Source organism: Ictalurus punctatus, chromosome 28 (assembly GCF_001660625.3).
Source record: "Ictalurus punctatus breed USDA103 chromosome 28, Coco_2.0, whole genome shotgun sequence".
Classification (NCBI taxonomy): Eukaryota; Metazoa; Chordata; class Actinopteri; order Siluriformes; family Ictaluridae; genus Ictalurus; species Ictalurus punctatus.
The window spans coordinates 15,949,653-15,971,349 of record NC_030443.2 but is presented as its reverse complement, the minus strand read 5'-3'; the positions used below and the strand labels follow the sequence as shown (position 1 = coordinate 15,971,349).

General features: G+C 42.2%; 1 protein-coding gene across 1 annotated transcript; it reads right to left on the bottom strand.

Moving 5' to 3' along the window:
• pcsk5a (proprotein convertase subtilisin/kexin type 5a) lies at nt 1-21,618 on the bottom strand. Its single transcript, XM_053677299.1, has 37 exons — nt 21,272-21,618; nt 19,334-19,438; nt 18,949-19,062; nt 17,757-17,891; nt 17,602-17,678; nt 17,435-17,523; nt 17,175-17,347; nt 16,885-17,091; nt 16,440-16,540; nt 15,361-15,464; nt 14,496-14,613; nt 14,209-14,397; nt 13,896-14,032; nt 13,637-13,753; nt 13,415-13,517; nt 13,123-13,313; nt 12,486-12,570; nt 12,254-12,357; nt 11,069-11,210; nt 10,654-10,769; nt 10,442-10,544; nt 10,068-10,204; nt 9,657-9,857; nt 9,487-9,555; nt 9,340-9,382; nt 8,917-9,059; nt 8,052-8,252; nt 7,748-7,831; nt 7,268-7,466; nt 6,836-7,053; nt 6,128-6,361; nt 5,161-5,394; nt 4,347-4,521; nt 4,036-4,247; nt 2,981-3,081; nt 2,173-2,374; nt 1-1,144 (listed from the first exon to the last, which is right to left on the bottom strand). The coding sequence occupies exons 1-37, from the start codon at nt 21,464-21,466 to the stop codon at nt 672-674; spliced, it is 5,631 nt and encodes a 1,876-aa protein (XP_053533274.1). The 5' UTR covers nt 21,467-21,618; the 3' UTR covers nt 1-671.
• Nucleotides 21,619-21,697: the final 79 nt, after the last annotated feature.

The window sequence follows — 21,697 nt, the reverse complement described above, 5'->3', positions numbered from 1 at the left end:
AGTGTGAGGCGAACGTGCTAACCACTAAGCCACCGCGCGCCCTGCTCGATATTTTATTGCTATAAATGACATTTGTCTTTGGGCAGATTTTTTTTTTACCCTTGTCTGTGGAATGTGTGTCTTATTTGTTTTGTTCCTTTTTGGTCTGTTCTTATGTTTTATTTCAACAAAAGTCATTACATTTGCATTAAACTGAAGATATGACCACAAAAACACGTCCACACCCAAAACCATGACAGCAAACCAAGGCAAAGGACCTATTAAAGAAATGGCAACTTAATCACCATGTACATCCACAAAATAACATTTAAACAGTTAAAAGGTTTATGGTTCTGTCCACATGGTTGCCAGAAAACAAACAGTACAAGAGGTAAAGCTGGATATGTTTCAGTCAAATGTAAACGCAATACATTACAGATTAATCAGTTAATTAAATGGTACCTTTTGCCAAATTGCTAGTAAACTGTACAAACTCATGGTTACCTGATTTAGGTAAATGTGTTTAGACACTTAATTTAAATACATCATCTCATCAAATCCTTTTAAGCTAGACAGTCAACCACTATTAAAATGATCCACAGTAACTTCTTTTATTGTCTGTGTTATACAGCTTGGACGTTAATCCATCTCCTGTAGCATTTTATTTCATTTGTGCTACTGATTATTTGAAGTTATAGCTCGTCATACTCCAGCTGATCGTCCTGGTCCTCGCCAAGCTGCCCGTAGCGGAACTTGCGGTACACCGTACCATCCTGCCCCATGTACACGATATCTTCATCCTCGTCATCCTCGTCATCATCATTTTGACTGGTCCGTCTGTCACGCAGGTCCACCAGCTGCTCCTCGTGTAAATACCCGTAACCAGATCCAGACCCTCCGGCGTGCCTGGATGACGTCGATGAGGATGATGTCGTACCTCCGCGGAAAATGTCCCGTCCACTGCTGTTGCCTAGTTTTTCATAACCACGAGCAACAGCAGTTTCAGGGGCCGGCCGTTTGGAGAACGAGCGTGCGACGAATACGACTACAACGCCGAGAACCAGCAGCAGCAGGATGGAGGTGGTGATGAAGATGAACATGTTGCCTGAGTGCTCCAGTTCCTCATGGTTGCGGAAGGCAAAGTTTGTGCTGAGGACACACTCACCTTGAAGGAGAGAAAACAATCTGGCTGTAGGTAAAGACGCTCCACTGAATAAATAGGTTACTACACTAAAGAAAAGGATCCTACTAGGTATCTTAGCGTGCATTCACACTTTTTCTCAACATCAAGAACTTTTTTACATCCCGACCAATCAGGTAACAGGTTTGCAGGCGAGCGAGAAAAATAAACATGGAGGACAAAGTGATGGGGGAAAAGCACCATCTTGTTAGTAAACAAATATATGGAGAATTTATGACATGTTGACTAGAAAACATTTCATCACCATATTTCATCCAACTTTACAATACAACTAAAAATAAAAACCCTGGCTAGACTAGTATACACTGTGACTTCCCACTGTCACACAAGCAGGCCTTCTTCTCTTGGATCTCTGTCTTCAAAGCTATAATGACAGCAAGCAAGCTCCTCGTTGCTACAGTTAAACCATGAAATCTCTTAAAAAGATTTCTTACTGAAGCTAAATGTTCAAATCTAAAGTCTGCAGAGCAAGCTAGGTTGTTAGCTGATACCAGCTAAAAATGGTAAGCGTTCTCGTTATGGTTCGAGTTTGTGCATCGTGTGAGCTGTCATAAGGCTTCAACAGTAAATATTTATATGGCTGAACTACAAAATGCTCAATCTCAATATTTTCCAGCTGAAATGTTTACTGTATTTTTGCAACCAAGTTAGCAAAGCTCACTCCGAGGTTTGATATTAAGCAAGTATGATGTTCGGAAAGGAAGCTCCACCTACTGGCTGTTTGAACCAATGAATTTGCTCCTGCTTCTACATTAGAACAATTTTGATTTGCCCATGAGCACATCTGTACACAAGGCTGCACTCTGTCTATCAGGAAACTGCAATGCAGTAAAATATAAATTCCTTATACATTAATGCAACTTAAAGCAGTTCAAATTAAAATGGTGTCTCGTGTTACTTTAATAATATCTATGCTTGGCTTTTGTAGAAAATATAGGATCTTACACAGGATATGATTTAATATTGATTTGATTCAGCAGTAATTAACATACCCCTGGTCTGTGTACAGTTACAGCACTCCTCTTGCACTGCCGTGGTGTCTTTCTCTCCTGCATCCTGGTCCTTACAGCAAGGCAGACAGCGCCCACCGGCGGCTAGGTTGAACTGTGCATGGCAGCCGGTGCAATTCTGTGGGCCAGGTCCCTGACACGCCAAACATGACTGGTCACAGGGTTTACAATTATAATACTCCTCCTGGTGGAAAACAATACATTGGTAAAAAATGTATATAATCGAAATCCTAGTATCACTGGGATCACAAACCTCCTGGAAGTACACTGCATGTCACATTTAAGTGATATATACAGACAGATGACAGATTAAAGGAAAAACGGTGCCTCTTATGCTGTAGGGGGCATTTATTTTTAATCAAATAGATAGGTTAGGACCACTTAAAGATGAGCATCTTCATCCCATGATGAAACCTTTCTATCCTCATGAGTGTGGTCTCTTCCAAGATGACTCTGTCCCCATCCACCAGGCAGCATGGCTCACTGAATGGTTTGATTGGGATGAAAAGGGTGTAAATCTTATGCTATGGTCTTCACACCATCACACCAGATCTCAAACCAGTTGAACACCACCATAATGACAACACCAAATATCTTTTGGAAATATGTTGTTGTTGTTTTTTTAATCCCTTCAGCACAGTTCCAGAGACTTGCAGAATTTGTGACGAGCTATATTGAAGCTGCTGAAACTTTATTTGGGCTTTTCCTTTAATTTGCCATCCATCAGGAGTATAGCAGGTACGTGGAGTTAGTATTAAAAGTATTAACTGCTATACTGCCAAATTGGTACCTCAGACATGTAGTATTCCCCCATTGCACAGAGCGAATCACAGGTACCCTCTGAGAGTGAGTCTCCTGGATGACATGAGCTGCACTCCTTCACCCCTTTACCTACAATCGATTAGATATGATATAAGATTCATTGCAAGTAGATCAAAACAAACACATAAATAAAGACCTGTCATGTACTATCGATACGTCAGATCATTCGTTACAAAAAACTCTTGGGTATATCCTGTTCTTAGCCAAGTTTTACTGATGATACCAAGAGCTACCTATCCTTTTCCTCCAGAGAACGCCTCAGCCTTCAACACTCTAGACCACTACCTCCAACTAACCTTTTTGAAGACAGTGCTTCTTGTCATCTTCCTCAATTCATCATTTCATCACCATCAATCTTGGCTTATGGTTGGCAAGATTTTGGGGTAACAACTGACAACCATCTTGCCCTCACTTTGTCACTCTCCTGATCTTGCAGGTTTGCTTTAACATCAGGAACATGAGACTGGGTATGTTTGGAAAATTGCAAGTTCGAATGCCAGAACCGTCTGTGGTCGGGACTCTGACTGAGCAAAGCTAGGTATGCTTTCTTGGTATAAGGGATGGCATACTTTCTCTTCCCTGTCAATCAGACTGATACTAGCCAATCATGGGCTTCTGGGAGCTCACGTATAGTATGTGGAAGATGGCAAAATGCGGCCCTCCAAGTGTACTGCGCTGCCTTGAGATGCAGCCTGAGCAGCAGTTTGAAAAATATGCAGTTGTCTGGCTTCACGTGTCTCAGATCTCAGAGGAAGCATGTGTTAGCCTTCACCTTCACGACAGTTTGTAGCTGTCATGTAATAGGGGAGAAATAGCTACTGGGTGGGAACTAGCAAATGACCAAATTGGGAGAAAATGGCATCCAAATAATAATAATAATAATTAAAAAAAAAACAGTTTGGCCAACCAACATAACAGGGCCAAACACAGATCCTTGAGGTACACCGGTTATCACTCTCTCCCTTCTCACTGTATTATTTTTTCATTTCATCGACATTGATCTTCTAAGAGGCGTCTCCGTACCTGTGCATGTCATGCAGGTGGCGTGGCAGGGCTCACAGGTGCTGTGGATTGTGTCATGGTAGTGTTGAGATGGACAGGAGGACACACACTGGCCCTGTTTCTTTATAAACAGCAGCCCTTCTCTACAGCTCACACACCTCTCGGCTTGTGCACACTCTGCACAGGTCGGCTCACACTGCTCACACACCCTCGACTCTTCGTCTGCGTAGTGACTTCAACAGACAAGGAGATGGGTGTGTGGGTTAGTGTGTGTGGGTTTGTGTACATCCGCTACTTCGCGATATGCTCTGTGTGTGTGTGTGTGAGTTTACCCAGGCCTGCAGATCTCCACACACTCCTTGCCCTCTCGATACAGATGAGTGCTACAGCTCAGGCACTCATGGCTGTGGCGCCCTGTGCAGCTCACACAGTTCGGATGGCACGGCTCACATCTCTGGGTCTCTCCACTAAAGAAACCTGTGGGACACTCGTTCACACAGGAACCGTCTGCAGATACATAACACAAGCTGCCCGTCAGCAGAGGGAAGGAACGACAGTTCTGATCAGTACGTCTATGTTAAAGGATCATCCATCCATCCATCCATCCATCCATTTTCTATATCCTACACAGGGCTGCGGGGAGCCTGGAGCCTATCCCAGGGAACTCAGGGCACACCCTGGACGGGGTGCAAATCCATCACAGGGCACGATGACACACCCATTTACACACTACAGACAATTTGGAAATGCCAATCAGCCTGCAATGCATGTTTTTGGACTGGGGAGGAAACTGGAGTACCCGAATAAAACCCCAAAGCACTAGGAGAACATGCAAACTCTGCACACACGGGGCGGAGGCAGGATTTAAAACCCCCAAGCCCAGAGGTGTGAGGCAAATGTGCAAACTAAGCCACTTTGCTTCCCGTTAAAGGAACATGACAACAATTCGATGCTGGAACATTTTCAGATAAGAGCTCAGAAGCTTGTTCCAAAAATGATATTCTTTTGAAGACAAAGAACTATTAGGGTGGAGTTTGTTGTACAAAATCTCGACCTATCAATGATCAAGCATGAGGTTTATTAACCATTTCAAATGTCGAAAGTGTAACATAAAGCCGTGGTGTATTTTTTTACACTCTGACTCACTCAGCAGGTAGTGGTTCGGGTAGCAGCTGAGGCACTGGCTGTGGTCCGGGCCGGAGCACTGTTGGCAGTGTTTGTGACACAGGTGGCACGTGCCGTCGCGGTCGCTGTAGTGGTGTGATGGGCAACTGGTGGGCGTGGCACAGCGTCCATGCATGTCCGTTCTCAGGCCCTCTGGGCAGCTGGTGCAGTCAGTGTCCAGTGGACCTGAGCAGGTCCGGCAGGTGCTGTGACACACTGGACAACACCAGCGACAATAAAAGTAATGGATACCAAAGATGGTCAATAATAATCCAATATGATACATGCATTTGCGAATCTTTGAGTAAATGTGCCTCGTGTTGCTAGATGTAGGAAAAAATCTTTAAATAAATGTGTGTATATATATAAAATCAATGCACTCTTTCTAAAATTATTTCTAAATCGTTGAGCTCGAGAATTTTTGGTGAAGCTTTCTGAAGACGTTCATTTCGCATTTATGGAAGGAGTCTCCAGTGTCAAAGGTAAAGCTGTACGTTTTCAGACACAGGAAGGTCTTCAGGATGCTACAGGCTGGTAAGAGAACAACTCTTTATAGTTGTTCTCCTTGATAGAAGTAAAAAACGTGCTTTTCGTAGATGTTTCGTAACAGTAAACATAGCTATAACTGGATAAAAATACGATATGCTGTTCTTTAATTAATACGAGCGTTTACTTGTTGACAGATTGCTGTGGTATACGTGGAATAAAACATTTTAGGATGAGCTGTTATTGAAAAATAATCAACTTTGGGGTGTAAGAGCAACATCACTTTACACCACCTGTCGTTAATGAATTTCCTATAACAACCCTCCTCGTTACGTTAGTATTTTATTCCTAACACACTTTATAATAAGCATGTCATCCTGTCAGTAAACAATTGTTTACATGTGTATTATTTTTAATATGAACATTCCAGTTACTGTTTCTTCCTGTGTGTGTTTATACTCACCCATACACTCCCCAGACCTGCTGTCTCTGTAAGTTTGTGATGGACAGGCTGACACACACGTCCCGCTGTGCAGGGTTCTGTCAGGATCGGCGCAGGAGTCACAGTCGTTAGGACCCGACCCATGACAGAGCTCACAGTCTGAGTGACAACGCGCGCACACACCTTCCTCCTCATAAAATCCTCCAGGACATGCAGACACACACCCGGCCTCATGCAGAAAGTCCTCTTTACACTCTAGAGATGGTGAGCAAAAAAAGAGAAACCTCTCTTCAGGTGTGAATATATATTCATACAAGCTCTGATTATGATGAAGTAGTAGGATGTTAAATAAAATTGCGTGTACATACACCTGAATGATATTTTTCAGGCATGACGTAAGGAATGAAACACTTCATGACGTGTTGTTATAGGAAAATAATCACAGATGGGGTGGCGTGACGCGGAGACGCTGTTACCAGCCCAAAGGTACCACAGCAATTGCCAATGATTATACAGTATGAATGCCAGTGGGTAATAATCCCAAAACAAGTTAGTTCTTGTTATCACTTCCCTCATCAGTTTTAAAGGAACGTAAGACCTTAGAGTACATGTACTGTAAGTGTACTTCCTTCCTCATGAGCTAGAACTATTCACCATAGTACCTCAGTGCATATCCAGACACAACTGAACAACAGAAATGTAGCATTCTCTTGTGTATCTGTTCCTTACTTGTACACTGGCCTTCCTCAGAGCACTGCAGACACCCGTCTGGGCAGGGCATACACTCACCGCCCCGGAGTGTGTGTGCGGGTGGACACTCTTTCACACACTGGTGATTGTGAAGCACTAACAGTTGCTGACAGCTGAGACAGTTTGTGGCACTTTGCTCACACGACGCACAACCTGGTGCACAGCTCTTACACAAGGCTCCTGCAGGGTAGTAGCCTCTGTAAAACAAATCACACCCACACACAACTGATATACATATATGCATTTATCAGAGAATGGATTTATACATAAAATTAACATCTATGTATAACAGTGGTGATACAAACTGTAGGCCAGAGGAAGCTAAATCCAGTCTGAATTCCAAATACAAACACTGCGTGCACTGAAAATGTCCATTCTTTCACAAATATGGAATGAAAATCTGCTTTTAACCTGGTGCACTGGCGCAAACACTGTCCATTCTGCAGGTAGAGGGCGCTCTTGCGAGTAGACAAGCAGCGAGTGCAGCGTTGCTCATCCTGGCACTGGGCGCAGCCCTGAGGACACGCCTCACACTGCCAGGTCTCCTTACTGCCAAAGCTTCCAGCTGGACACCGTGTCACACACTGTTGGTCAGTACTCATATACCGTCCTGAAACACACACACCCACATACACACACATATACACACACACCTGAGCTCAAAATACTGAAATACTACAAAACAGACCAGTCTGAGGAACAGTGGATCTAAGTGTCTAAGTCAGGGGTGTCCAATCTTATCCGGAAAGGGCCGGTGTGGGTGCAGGTTTTCATTCCAACCAAGCAGGAGCCAGAGAGGAGCGATGTTAAAATCATTAACATGGCAGAGAGGAGCGATGTTAAAATCATTAACATGGCAGAGAGGAGAGATGCTGAAATCATCAAACAGACCTGTGACGCAGGAGGTGCACTGATTCTTTAGCCGACCCCAGCACCCCTCACATGAGGGATGGCATGCCTCACATTTTCCTTCTTCTGAATGACACACACACAAAAACAATATGGCTGTTAGTTCAAGTGTACTGTTTGGAAAATAACTCCTTAGACTCGTTAAGGTACGCTGGACAGTTTCTCTTCTTGTCTTCTTACACTGTACTGTTAACTGTATGACAAATATTTGATCATTTTGACTATTTTTGCTACATTAGTTATCGTCTCTGGCCCTTTAAAGACCATAACAGTGTATGTGGCTCACCGGTGACGTAGGTTCTATCAGGACACGTCTCTTGTTCTGCTTCACACTCTCCGTTCACCATTACCAGGCCTTCATGGCATCTAACGCACTCGTCCTCCTCCGGTCCAGTGCAGGTCTTGCAGCCTGTATAACACTCCTCACACTCCTGAGTGTCCTCGTCGGCGTAAAATCCTTCTGGACACTCACGCACACACTTTCCATCTGCAGGAAACGACGACGTAACCATGAACTTATTACTGTAATATTACTGTATTAAGCTGGTCGGGAAAAGAGACAGCATATTTACCTTACTTTAGCTGTCCTGCTTTAGCAGGATTTTAGATAATGTGCTTTTATTTCCTGGTATTTACATGTAGATGTGTTACACAACATAGAACATAACATGTTTTGTATCAGACCCCCTAATTTGTAGGCGAGCAAAAATATTGGAACGTGCGACTGACAGGTGTTACTTGTTACCCAGGTGTGTCGTGTTAGATTGACTGTTTAAACGATAAATAGCTCTGAACAACTACTCTTCGGTTTTAGCCTTCGGGATCACCGGTGAAGACTGCATTTGTTGTTAAAAAGGATAAACCGACACGAAGACTAGAGAGCTGTCTATGGGAGAAAAGCAAGCCATTTTGAAGCTGAGAAAAAAGGGAAAACCAATGACAGGCATTGCTGCCACATGCCTTTTCTATTATTGTCACTATTTCACTGCATAACATCTGAATAATCTCTAAATAATAAGCTGTGTCTTATTATTATTACTGAGTAAAATTCTATGAGATTGCGTATATATATATATATATATATATATATATATATATATATATATATATATATATATATATATATATATATATATATCACCATCCTTTACCAGATAGGAAGAAGTCCGCCTCGCACCAGTGGCATTCGTCTTCCTCACAGCTGACACAGTCATTTTCACAGGCCATACAGCTCATCGTGCCCTCCACGGCGTAGGTCTTAGCTGGACAGTTCTTATAGCAGCCTTCCTCAAACCTACAGATACACAATTAACATTTGGGTGCCAGCTAACACAAATGCTATACTAATATAAGACGTAAAACGCAACAAAATTATTCCTCTCATACTGCAACAATTTACCAATACTAACACATTTGAATATATTAAAGAACGAAGTCGTACGTTTTATCCGTTTATAGTTACATTTAATGTTGTGGTGGTAAATAGGATGGTTAAACCTGGTTATGAATACAATAAGTTGCTACTAAAGAAGCTACAGTATATCCCTCTATGAATCCAAACAAGTCGCTCTTACTTGTAATAGCCATCAGAGCAGGATAGACAGTGTTTGGGATTATCTGTAACACACGAGGACAGTCAGTCAGTATCACAGAGAAATAAACAACAACAACAACAACAACAATATTAATAATAATAATGTGGACCACAGTCCAGAACTTACAGAGCACACACTTCTTGCATCCTTCTTCACAGGCCATGCAGTCATCATACTCCGGGTCTTCAACCTCACCTACATACACACACACACACACACACACACACACACACACACCACACTATAACATGATAATAAACTTAGTAATCGTAAATATGTAAAGTAAGCAGACTGACCCTCTCCACACTCGAGGGGCGTGCAGGTTCCTTGGCTGAGGTAGTAGGAACTGTTGCACTTTAGGCAGTGTGTGGCAGAAGAGCAACGACTGCAGTGCTCAGGACATGGTTCACATATCTTCTCTGAAGTGTGGAAATGAGCCACAGGACACGCGGTCACACACTTCCCGCCGTACAGGTAGCGGTCCTGGCCAAAGCGGTCTATAAGTTTAAACAACACAGACATGCACGTTTAGCAGCAGTTCAGTGGTGGTCCATTTCCATGGACCATTTCCAATGTATAGAGCTAATGCATGTAGCTATAACGTGGTCAGAGTGTATACTTGAAACCAGAAATGAGCATTCAAAAGCAAAAAGACACAGAAAACTCTATTTTTAAAAAAACAAACATTTCCAGTAGTAGCCGCTCACCTTTGTCACAGCTGGTGCAGTCGGACAGGCCAGCATCCACACACTGAGCACAGGTATGGTCACACACACGGCACTGTCCACCAGACGCGTATTTACCCTCCGGGCAGCGCACGGCACACTGACCCTCGTCCAATAAACTGAAACAAAACAAGAGCAGAAACAAACAGAGTTATACTTAGACACTTTATTCTATAGAATGAATTTGAAAATGCTCTATACAGTATACACTGTACATGCATATGATAAACCAACAACACAGATTGTAGCTGTATGATTCTATGTTTTAAACCTGGCGTCAATTTCAAAGCAAGGAAGGACAACTTTCATGAGAGAAGGATACACCTAAAGTGAGAATGCCGAAAACAAACCCTCACCGGGGGGATGCGCACCAGACGCAGTCATCTTTTTTTGGCCCTTTGCACTTAAGACAAGTGCTGTCACATGCGTTGCAGTTCCCATGGTCATCCTGGTACTCTCCTGGGACAAAGACACACATGCACAAACATGCACAAAAATATACCCCTTGATGTTCAATCCTTTGGTAAAATAACAACATTTGCTAATGATTTTAAAACGACCGACTCACCATCAGCACAGTTATGAGTCAGGACGCACGCTCCATCCTGCAGCATGAGCCCTTCCACACACTCACTGCAGTTCCTTTTGCCTGGCCCTATGCAGGCTAGACAGCTCACATCACACCTGTGTAGAGCATATCAACACTCAACACTCACACATCAACGCTCATCGCCACATACATCAGATCACGGTTTGGTTGTGTGGATAATGACGAGACACATTTTAGACAACAAGGAGAGCAGCAGAAGCAGGAAGTAAACACAACATAAGCAGACTAGTAACTATTAAGAACCAGGAAATGACTTTAAACACACTAACGGCAGTGATAAAGATCTCAGAACCCAACAGAGACTAAACTACAGATACACAGACATGACCAGAAAGACAGACACACACACACACACACACACACACACACACACCTCTTGCAATTGCCTTGAGTTTTTCCTGTGAGGTCAGAAGGGGTTTGTGTGGGATAAAAGCCATGACTGCAGGAGGACACACACTTCCATTCCTCCATCACATACCCATCAGCACAGCGAGTACACGACTCTAAACCTGCAGCTGAACATTATCACACACACACACACACACACACACACACACACACACACACACACACACACACACACACACACACACACACACACACACTGCTTGCAATCTGAAATTGCTTGGTTTATTTCTACTACTACTACTACTACTACTAATAATAATAATAATACAATTTGTCACAGTTTCCTAGATTATGTCACGGATCCCATGGCGACGGACAACATTTCCTTGAGTTTCTTTCCTTTTCTGTTCTAGTCCCGTCTCTGCTCTGTCCTGTCAGTAGTTTGTTACCTGTCTGTGTTCACCTGATCTGTGTTTAGTTTGGATAACTTTGTCATGCCAGTGTCTCATTGGGAAGTCTTTCCATACATTTATGTATTGAGTACCTAACTGTATATCCGTGCCTCATTTTCATGTCTTGTTAATGTTATTTCTGGTGTTGCCTGCGTTTTGACATTGATGATAGCTTAGCCTGATTTATATTTGATTTGCCCCAGTAAAGCACAGAGTTTACACACTTGCGTTCTGCCTCTCACCGCATGTTGTACTTTATGTATAGAGCAACGGTCATACCATTTGTACCTCAAAGATCTTTACAATCGTGAAGTAAACAGAAATAAAATGATAGTAGCGGAATTGAAATGAGGGATGAAGCGGAATTTTGGAAACTTACACCGAGGATTCATACTTCAGATTTGATCAAGAAAGCAAAAACGCCATGCTTCGGTTTTTCTTTAAATGTAATACTAAGTATTAGTATCTATATTTTGTTCTGAGCGAGCTGTAGAAAGCTGTAGTAATTTCTGATACACCGTTGATAAGTCTGTCGATGCTGTGGACATTCAAGAGGAAGGAAAATATATAGCTGTGTATTTTCAGTACAGCTGTGAAACATGTAAACATGTTACCTTCCGGTTATTAGCTAAAGGTAGCAGGTACAGTCAGAAGAGCAGTGGTCTTACCTTGTGGAACTCCACAGGTAGCACCACAGCTATTGTAAAAGGACATCAGACTTGTAAGGTTAAAGGCGTATCTATTAGTCTGTACTGTACCTGAGCAGGTGGCACAGGCTGAGTGACATGGTTCACAGGAATCCTTCTGTTCCTGATAGAAGGTTCCAGTCTTACAGCTCTTCTGGCATCTGTTTCCCATCAGGCTAAGAGAAAGAGCAAGAGAAAAAAAGGAAAGATATTTAAGACTGAATCGAGCATACAGTACGATTGCCCATGTCCGCAAGGATTTCTCATGTTCAATTAATGTAGCTTTTGAAAAGAATTTCTTTACCGTGTGCCTTCTGGGCATTCGGTGCAGACACTGAACGATGTACATTTCACACAATTGTCGCTGCATTTCCAACACACGTTCTCCTCTGTGATAGGAATTCAAACAAAACACACAGATTATTATTAATAGCTTTAGGATTCAGTCAGAAAAAAAAAGGAAAGTTTCGTCACATACTTTACTTAAATCTTGCAAAACAAACAAACAAAAAACCCCCCCTCAAATGATGTGAATTTCCGTCGTTGACCATTAGCACAACTATTTTTCCATTAAACGTCAAAGGGGCGGTCCTTTGGATTGCAACGCACAAGATTCAAAGTGGAGGAAGCACTGAGATTTTAGCTTGAGATTTTCTGTAAAGATTATTTCAGTAATAAGAATGAGACTGAGATACTGGGTTGGATCATGCAACTACAATATTGTTGACTTTTACCCTGTTTAAAGTTGTCAGGTTAGCTAGCATGCTAGCACCTGACGCGGACAGACACGATGAGCCTGATGAAAAAAACCTCGCAACGTGCAAAATGTTGTAGGAATTTAACAAATATCATGAAATCCTTTTAGAAATTGGGTTGCGTCTTACTAAACGTCAACAATTTCTTATTCTTTCCACACATTCTTCTTTCCGCTGCCTACTTGCCATGATCGAGGTAATATCCATCTCCACAGCTGGTCACACAGTTCTTTGTCTGCTGGTCCAGATGGTAGCCAGGCTTACAGGACGAACACTGATCACCACGGCTTCCTGTACACGTCATGCAGGTAGAGTAGCACTTCTTGCACCGCTTCCTGTCCCCCCAGAAGCCCTGTGGACACTGGGACATGCACATCCTGCACAGGGATTTACCATCAGACTCACCATCAGTCTTAGGGTCTGATTCAAAAGAGTAACTTTTGAGCAATCTGTGACATGAATGAAATGAGTGTTGCACCTGGTGCCATTCTTGAATTTTAAGTAATAGTGCAAACAGGAAATACACTGATGTGGACCGGGTCCATCACATCCGTCCTCACTGCATTCTGGATCACAAGAGCCTTTTGCAAATAGAGAAGAGTGCAAGAGAGGACAGAAATGAAGTAGCTGGCAAATTATTTACAGTACCGCTCAATCTTGTTAAAGTTAATGATTACATTGGACACAGAACGAAACGCACTATTATATTCTTCAGTGTCATCATCGCTGGACATCTCAGCTGACCGGGGCTGTTCGTGCCGTTTGTACGGATGCTCAGAGGTGCCATAAAGCACCAGACTGCATTCTACGAGTTTACCTAGGCACCATGAAGAAAAAAAAAACCTCTTGAGACTTTTTATTTGCATGACTGTGGCTAACAGCTCTAACCACTTCAGCCACCCAAGTTCTCGACAATACGTTTTTCTACTGGTGTAATTTTGCAAACTGATTTTGGGCACCGTGTACTCGGGCGTTCCTCCTCAGGGATGGGGTGTCTTTGATTTCTAGGATCCAGTCTCCTGCTGCTCTCTCACCCCAGCAGTGTGTGGTCATGAACTCCCAGTTCGTAAAGGCATCAATGGAGTGGTCATTGGGTCTGCGCAAAAAACACCAACACACAGTGATTGTTTATGTGTATCATCCTCCATAAAATTCCCTGTGTAAGTTGTATGTGCTGGAAATTGTAGGGTGATGAAATCATTCTGAGCAGGTATTACATTCGTTATTTCACATATATTTTATATATGTTCAAAGATTCCAGTCAGCTCTTACCGGATGGCGAGGAGCTGAGATTTGGTTCCTGAGGGAGAGGTTAAGGTTATGGACAGATCTCCACGGTGTGGGTGTGTGATAGTGATGCGTAGGATTACATGTTCCAGATATGTCACATGCCTGCCAGGCTGGCCAGAGCAACCTAGAGACTTGTGCACCAACTGCCACACCCGATCTGGACTAATCACTCTGGGAGGTGAGAGATTAAGAGAAAAACTGAGGTCAGTCAAACACTTTATCATTATCAGTGATGGATCATTTCAAAATGATACGACGTGTAACATTACCTTGGTTTGTGTAATATGCTCTCGTCACACACATACTGCGTGGGAACCTGTCGCCACATTTCGGCCTCTTTCACCATCGCCTCAGCATCCATCAACCCGAATCCATACAGGTGGCTCACTGTTATAGATCCATTTAATGATGAACACTTCTTTTACTACTTTCATTTCCAATATGTATCGTTATGTCATTAGAGAGCAATCTGAATCTCATTCAAATCTCATTTGTGCACAATCCTAACATTACTTCCAAATCTACACCCTGTATAGTGCCGTATTTTGGCAGCCATTTTGTAGCCGTGTGTGGAAGTAAGACAGGATATGCAGTGCCTTTGTGAAATCCCATAATGCACTGCTTAGGGTTGGTGTCCAATGTCCAGATGATGTACCCTGTGCCCAGGGTCGGTAGGGTTACTTTAAAAATGTATTTCGTAACAGTTACAAATGACTTCATAAAAAATGTAATCAGTAACGTAATCCAAGTATCACAATACGAAAGTAATGTAATCTGATTATTTTTGGATTATTTCACGATCATATATGTAAATAAAGTCAAGAGAAAAGCAACATGATCTAAAATACTTTTATTTAGAGGTTATTTTAGAGCTTAAATAAGGAGAGGGGCTCAGGGGTAGGTTCAAAACAGTGTTACTATGAATGCAGACTTTAATAGACTGACAAAGACACACTATTAGCATCACATAAATATTTATAAATAAAATTGGTTTCGCTCTGCCCACGTTTGATATTTTTTGTCTAGGCAATATAATATGCACAGCTTTAAAGTTTCCCTGTGTCCATCACATCTGACCTAATTTATAAAGAGCATAGATTCTGGATGGGTTTTACGAAAGCCTGCTAATGTTACCATCATTTCCTGCTCCATTGGTGTGCCAGTCAGGAGCAATCAGGTGACCCCGGCGTGAAGTCTTCACGATGATATGCTGCACATCCCTCCAGGTCAGCAGAGGACTAATACCAAAGAATAAAAGTCAAAACAAAGAATTTAGCCATAAATTTCATATTTAAAATTTATATTGAATATATTTAATCAATTCCAATGGAATGTCTGCAGTTAGTAAGAAATAAAACAAGATGGTGTTACATGGCCAACCCATTGTTGATTATTTCCCAACAGCAGCTTGTCCAACAGTGTTTTATTCCTCTTATATAACAGCAATTTGCCAGCGTAAACCATTTTTAATTTATTAAAGAAAGACACTGTGTACTTTTTATCTGCTTATAGTTCCATCCATCTTCTATACTGGTTATCCTTTTCAGGGTCACGGGGAAACCTGTAGCCCATCCCAGGGAGCATCGGGCATAAGGCAGGGTACCAATCCATCGCAGGGCACAATCACATACACACCCATTCATACACTACAGACACTTTGGACACGCCAATCAGCCTATCATGCATGTCTTTGGACTGGTGGAGGAAACCGGAGTACCCAGAGGAAACCCCCGCAGCACGGGGAGAACATGCAAACTCCGTACTCACAGTGGGAATTGAACCCTCAACCCTGGAGGTGTGCGGCAAATGTGCTAACCACTAAGCCACCATGCGTCCTGCTTATAGTTACATTGAATATTAATGTTCTTGTTCTCACTTACATTACAGCAGCTATGAACATAAATGTTCTTTTTTTTCCCTCTTACTTTAAGTTAATAAGACAAGATTACGCAGTTTCTCATGTCCCGAGAAACCACAGAGTGCAAAGTCTTAAAGTTGCAGCTTTACTGCCGACTGTTTTAAAGCAGTGACACTGGAGACTCCTTTCAAAAATACAAAATAAATGTTTCTTTATGGAAACCTTCAGCACATTTACAATTATAGAACCAATGATTATGTACTGTGGTAGAAAGATCATTAACACATGGTCAATTTGCTCATAAGCACAAACTCTATAAGATATATGATCTTTATGTGTAGTAGTTGTGTATTACTTTGCCTCCAAAGTCAGAGCGATGATCCCAGCAGCCATGGGGGCTGAGGCTGAGGTGCCGGAGTGCTCATCAGTACATTGCTGTTTCAGGTCTGTTGTCACCTGCAAATACAATACACAGAGGACCATCTTTATGATTTACAGCAGCAATTCAGCATCCAGTTTCCAGGTGAGGATATCCAGTGAAGCAAGGGTAAGACTTGAGCATAAACTGTTTTTGGAAGTACAGATTTTAAGATATCCATGTGGGACCAACCACAGTGGTAGACCATGAGTCATCAGGTCAGTAGAGCTTTGAGTATCTGGCCTATAAAGATTTCTGCACGGTTTTAACCTCTTGCCATGATCAACTCTAAAAGCTTTAGCAAGCCTCCTATCCATAAATATGGAGAAAAAAACCCTGGAACATGCACTTAAAAACAGTTTGAATGCAATGAATCACTCACAATCCCGAGATTCTCGCCGCTGCTGTAGGTGGAGGCAAGAGTGGAGGAACACTCTTCCAGATACCAGGGCTTGCGGCCGCTCCGGGTGGTGCTTCCCACAGAGATGGTGTAGATGCTGTTTGTATAACCATCGCATGAGCAGTGGTCTTGATTTCTTCCCCCATTTCCTGATGCCCAGACAAAGATAGAACCACGGCCTTTCCTGCCCTGCAAGCCAAGGTGTTAGTAATCATTCCAGGGGTAAAAAAAATCGTCATATGAGTTTTCACAAACGACACACAGAACCTTACTTTACGTATGCCATTTTCTAAAGCAAGACCAGCAAGGCGTCCGGGACCATCCACAGTTCCACCATCATCCTCTGGCCCCCAGCTCGAGCTGTAAATATCAATGTACTCAGGGCTCAGGCTCAGCGATTTGGCCTCCACCATGTCCGTCATGTCACCATCCAACATACGGACACCTAAAGATCGAATTAGAGGTGCTTCAGGCTGAAAATATCAACTGGTTGGAAATACAGAGGTAGCGGTTTTCTAATTTGAAGACATACCACCAATCCTGGCATTGTAGGCAATTCCAGCGGTGCATAGTGAGTTGTTAGCAGTAGCAGCCACCACTCCAGCACATCTGGTTCCATGTCTAAAAGGAATTAATGACAAAATTTTGTCCAGTTTTTGTTGAATATCTTGAATATGTCATTTTTAGATCTTTTCAGACCTGTTTTCATTCGTTGCATCGTATCGTGGTGTTGGGTCAGCGTCGTTCCCGTTTACATCATGGCTAGCTCGTGCGTCCTTATAGTGACACAATAACATAAGTAACCACGTAGATACAATAGAAAATATGATTGCAATAGAATATGGAGCACGTACATAATTTTGCTTCAGGTCTGGATGTTGCTTCTCCACACCATCGTCCAAAATAGTGACCACAACTCCTTTCCCGGTGTAGCCTCGGCTCCATGCAGCCTTAATGTTCATGTCAGTCAGACAGTTCTGATCACAGCGCTACAATGGAATATAGGACTAATTACATGTGAATAATTCGAACTAATTACATGAAGAATTCCTTAAATTAGCAGTATACTCAAAAATTAAATACGTCTTTATTAAGACAGTGGATAAAAAATACAAATTGATGTTTCCAGGACCTGACATTTGCTAGATGTTTCATTCAAACCAAATAACACACGTACGTTGTGCAATTTGAACTTCGACTGAACAACCCATACTTGGTTTTCTAGTTTCTGCTCTGATGGCACTCCGAAGTAGTCCCCCACGTTCATATTTATTACACAGAATGTTGTATTTCTCAATCATGTGTCAATCTATGGATCAGTCAATGAAGCAGACGCAATGGACACCAATCTAAGGGGTGTTTCACCAAGTATAACCACCTGACATGACTGTCACTGATATACTACATGAATCTACAGTCTGGGCAGAAGGAAATCAGCCCCAGGCTCTGCTTCATACATGTCATTTTTCTTTGGTAATGAGTAATAGTTGAAATTTAAGTGTTTAAGGATATATCGCTAACCAAAGAATGTATTTTTTCTTATGCTAAACAGCAAAGACATTTATTTTGATATTTAATTTGTTGTAATCAGGTCATTAGCCAGCCAGTCAGTTTTTTTCCAGGGTTATGATTTTACACCAAGTTGTACTAGACTTAAAACAAGGTTGAGGTTGGAAAAAGAAAGTCAGTGAGTGACAAGGTTTTAAGATCCTGTTTTAAAACAAATAATCAGAATTAAATCTAATCAGATATATATAGGCTATGGTAAACAAAGGGAAAGTGTAAGTGCATTCTGTGTCTCTACGATGTACTGAATCATTTCTGTTTTAAGATGTACTGCAAAGACTGGAAGCAGAAGAAATGGGATTATGGCCACGCCAGTACTCCAAAAGAGGATTATTGTATATACTGTAAATCAGAAATGTGTGCGTACTACGGTGAACTTGTTTCCCATGCGATGACTGGGAACGAAATCAGTGCACATCAATATACACTCAGAATTTCAGATGGCGGTAATATTAAAATTGTGGTGTGAACAATACTAACAATGTACCACATGTTGTCCCATTCTGGGTCATTAAAGCTGCCGAACTGGGTCTCAGTGGTTCTGCTGATTCGTTTCACCCTCCTGTGTAGCATCTGCTGCTGGATCCACTGCACCTTTAACACCAGAAACAGTGAAATTACATCTGAGGTGCGTGATTACGTACGGTGACACAGCATACACAAATTACAGAAACGAATTTTGAAAATGAATAATTGAACATGATTAGTTAAGGCTGGCAATTTTGAGGCTGCATTAGTATATTCGTGGGCTGAGGTGTGTGTGTGTGTGTGTGTGTGTGTTAGCAAGTGCATGTCTGTTGAAGTGTAGTCTGACCATAAACTATTCATCGGCGTCTCAGTAACAGCAGACACATGATCTGTGTACCTTGATCTCAGTGGCAATGAGGCTATGCTTCCCTCTGCTTGCTACAGTGGAACGTTTGATGGTTCTTGGGCGCAGGAAGTGGTAGTGGTCCTTCAGACCCCCGATCTGCAGTAGCACATGAAAAAGAGGATCAGTCTGTGCATCTAAGACGTGCTTGTGCAGATCTGCAGGTACATCATGACTGGCACAGGTATAAATTATGCACTCATCCTTGATGTATTCCATTGAGTCAATCAGCAGCTCACCTTACAATGCTGATAAACTTACCAACAAGGTGCAACCTGACCTAGAGGAAAATAGTCAGCGCTTAAGCCATTGGTTGATGCTTACTCGCTGATTCCACGTGGCCATAGCGCTATTATGTTGACTTGGGCTAAATGATAACTTAACCTAGATTAAAACACAGATGGCATGTCCTGTAACTCTTGCACACAATAGGTCCCGTTTATTAAGCTGGATACAAACAAATGGATTCGTAAATCGCCTGTAGGAGCATTTACACAAGAAATTTGGCGTTCATGGAAATCCAATGAGTTCAGAAAATCATTCCTATCCTAGAGAGTTTTTGAGTTTGTCGAAATTTACATATAAGGAGACTCAGTGGTTTTAACCTCAACTGAGGACGTGCAATTTTACACTATATGGCCAAGTTTTTGCCGTCTGATCATCACACCGATTTGTGCTTGTTGAACATCCTGTTCCAGATTTAGTCCCCCTTTGCTGTTATAATAAGCTCCACTCTTCCGGGAAGACTTTCCACTAGATTTTGGAGCATGGCTTTGGGGATTTGTGTTCATTCAGCCACAAGAGCATTAGTGACGTTGGCTGACGAGACTCGAGTGCAGTTCATCCCATCTAAAAGACAAATACGACTAGCCATTAAATTAGGATAAAAAATAGTGGCGCCCTATAAAAAAGTGGAAGCGTTATTCTGTGTCTGTGGTAGTCAATATGTCGCAGTGTCTGAGATGCATTATGGGAAGATTTATCGCACGCCACGCTTTGGCAGCGCTCTTTCACCGTTTAGTCGTCATTTTGCCGTTTTCAGCTATGGGAGCTTTGCCTTTTATGGGGTTTTGTAAGTGTCACTGAAGGGAAATCAACTATGCCATGAATCCATGAAGAAAATCAGTGTTACGGACACTTTTGTAAATCTGGTGGGGATTTTTCGTTTGGTTTGGCCTATGAAAACATTCGCACAAAAATGACTGATAAATAAGGTCCAGTGTTTGAGACGGTGTGTGAAGAAGTACTTAAACGACAGGATAAAAGACAAGGCGATTGAAACATTTGCACTGCAACACGGCGAGTATTGTGGGCCAAGGGTTAGTCTTGCATGGTTGCACACATACATTATAGAAGAGTTAGTGACCTACTGAGGTAGGCCAAAGAATGGTCAAATCATTGTCAAGATCATGCCAAATCTGATGAATAAAAGTTTGTTCTTTGAAAACATAAAGTAAATCAAATCTTAACTACAGTAGGTGATTATTATTGGCTAAAACTTGAGCCATTTATCTCAGAAGGCCTAGGACAACCTGTCTGGCCAAAATCTAAATCATTTAGTGCATTAATCAATCTACAGTCAAAAGAGCTGAGTTAGTTTTATATGCATTAACGTGTCGTTCTAACTATAACAATTACACAACACGTTTGTATCAATAATCTCCAATATTATCACCAACATCACCATCTCCAATCCTCTTGATGATTTAGTTCTGGCCTATTTGGCCTAGCACAATGATATATTGTTGTTTTTTTGGTGGAGACTACAAAGCACTTCTGTAAGTCACTCTGGATAAGGGCGTCTGCCAAATGCTGTACATGTAAATGTAAATGCAAAACCAAAACAAGCTGGTGATCACTGTTTAAAGCCACAGTAGGAAAAATCATGCTTTTTCAGGAAACACAGCATTACACAGCGCTGAAGTTACGTACCTGTCCCATATTCAGAAATCCATACTTTTCAGCAATCCGATCGGCATTTTCTGGACCTCCAGTGATTCTCACCGCCCAGTGGTTCGTGAATAATTGTGCCTCGCAAACCAGGAACATGAGTACAAAAAACATCATGAGCTGGAAAAGCGCTGCAGGTGGTCTCGTACCTAACGGCATCTTCCATTCGTTTCCCATCAAAGCTCACCACTTCATATGTAGCTATAACGTTGACAGCATTGTAAACTAAGCTCAAGAGGATCAGCAAACACACAGTAGCTCCCTACGGACGCAGTTTAAAGTGTCCTCGGTGCGTAGTGTGTGTGGATGTGAATGTGGAAAGGTCCGTAGTGTCTGTCTCAAATTACACCTACAGGTGAGACACTTATTTGAGTTCAACCGGCTGAAGGCGGAACACACTGAAGCCAA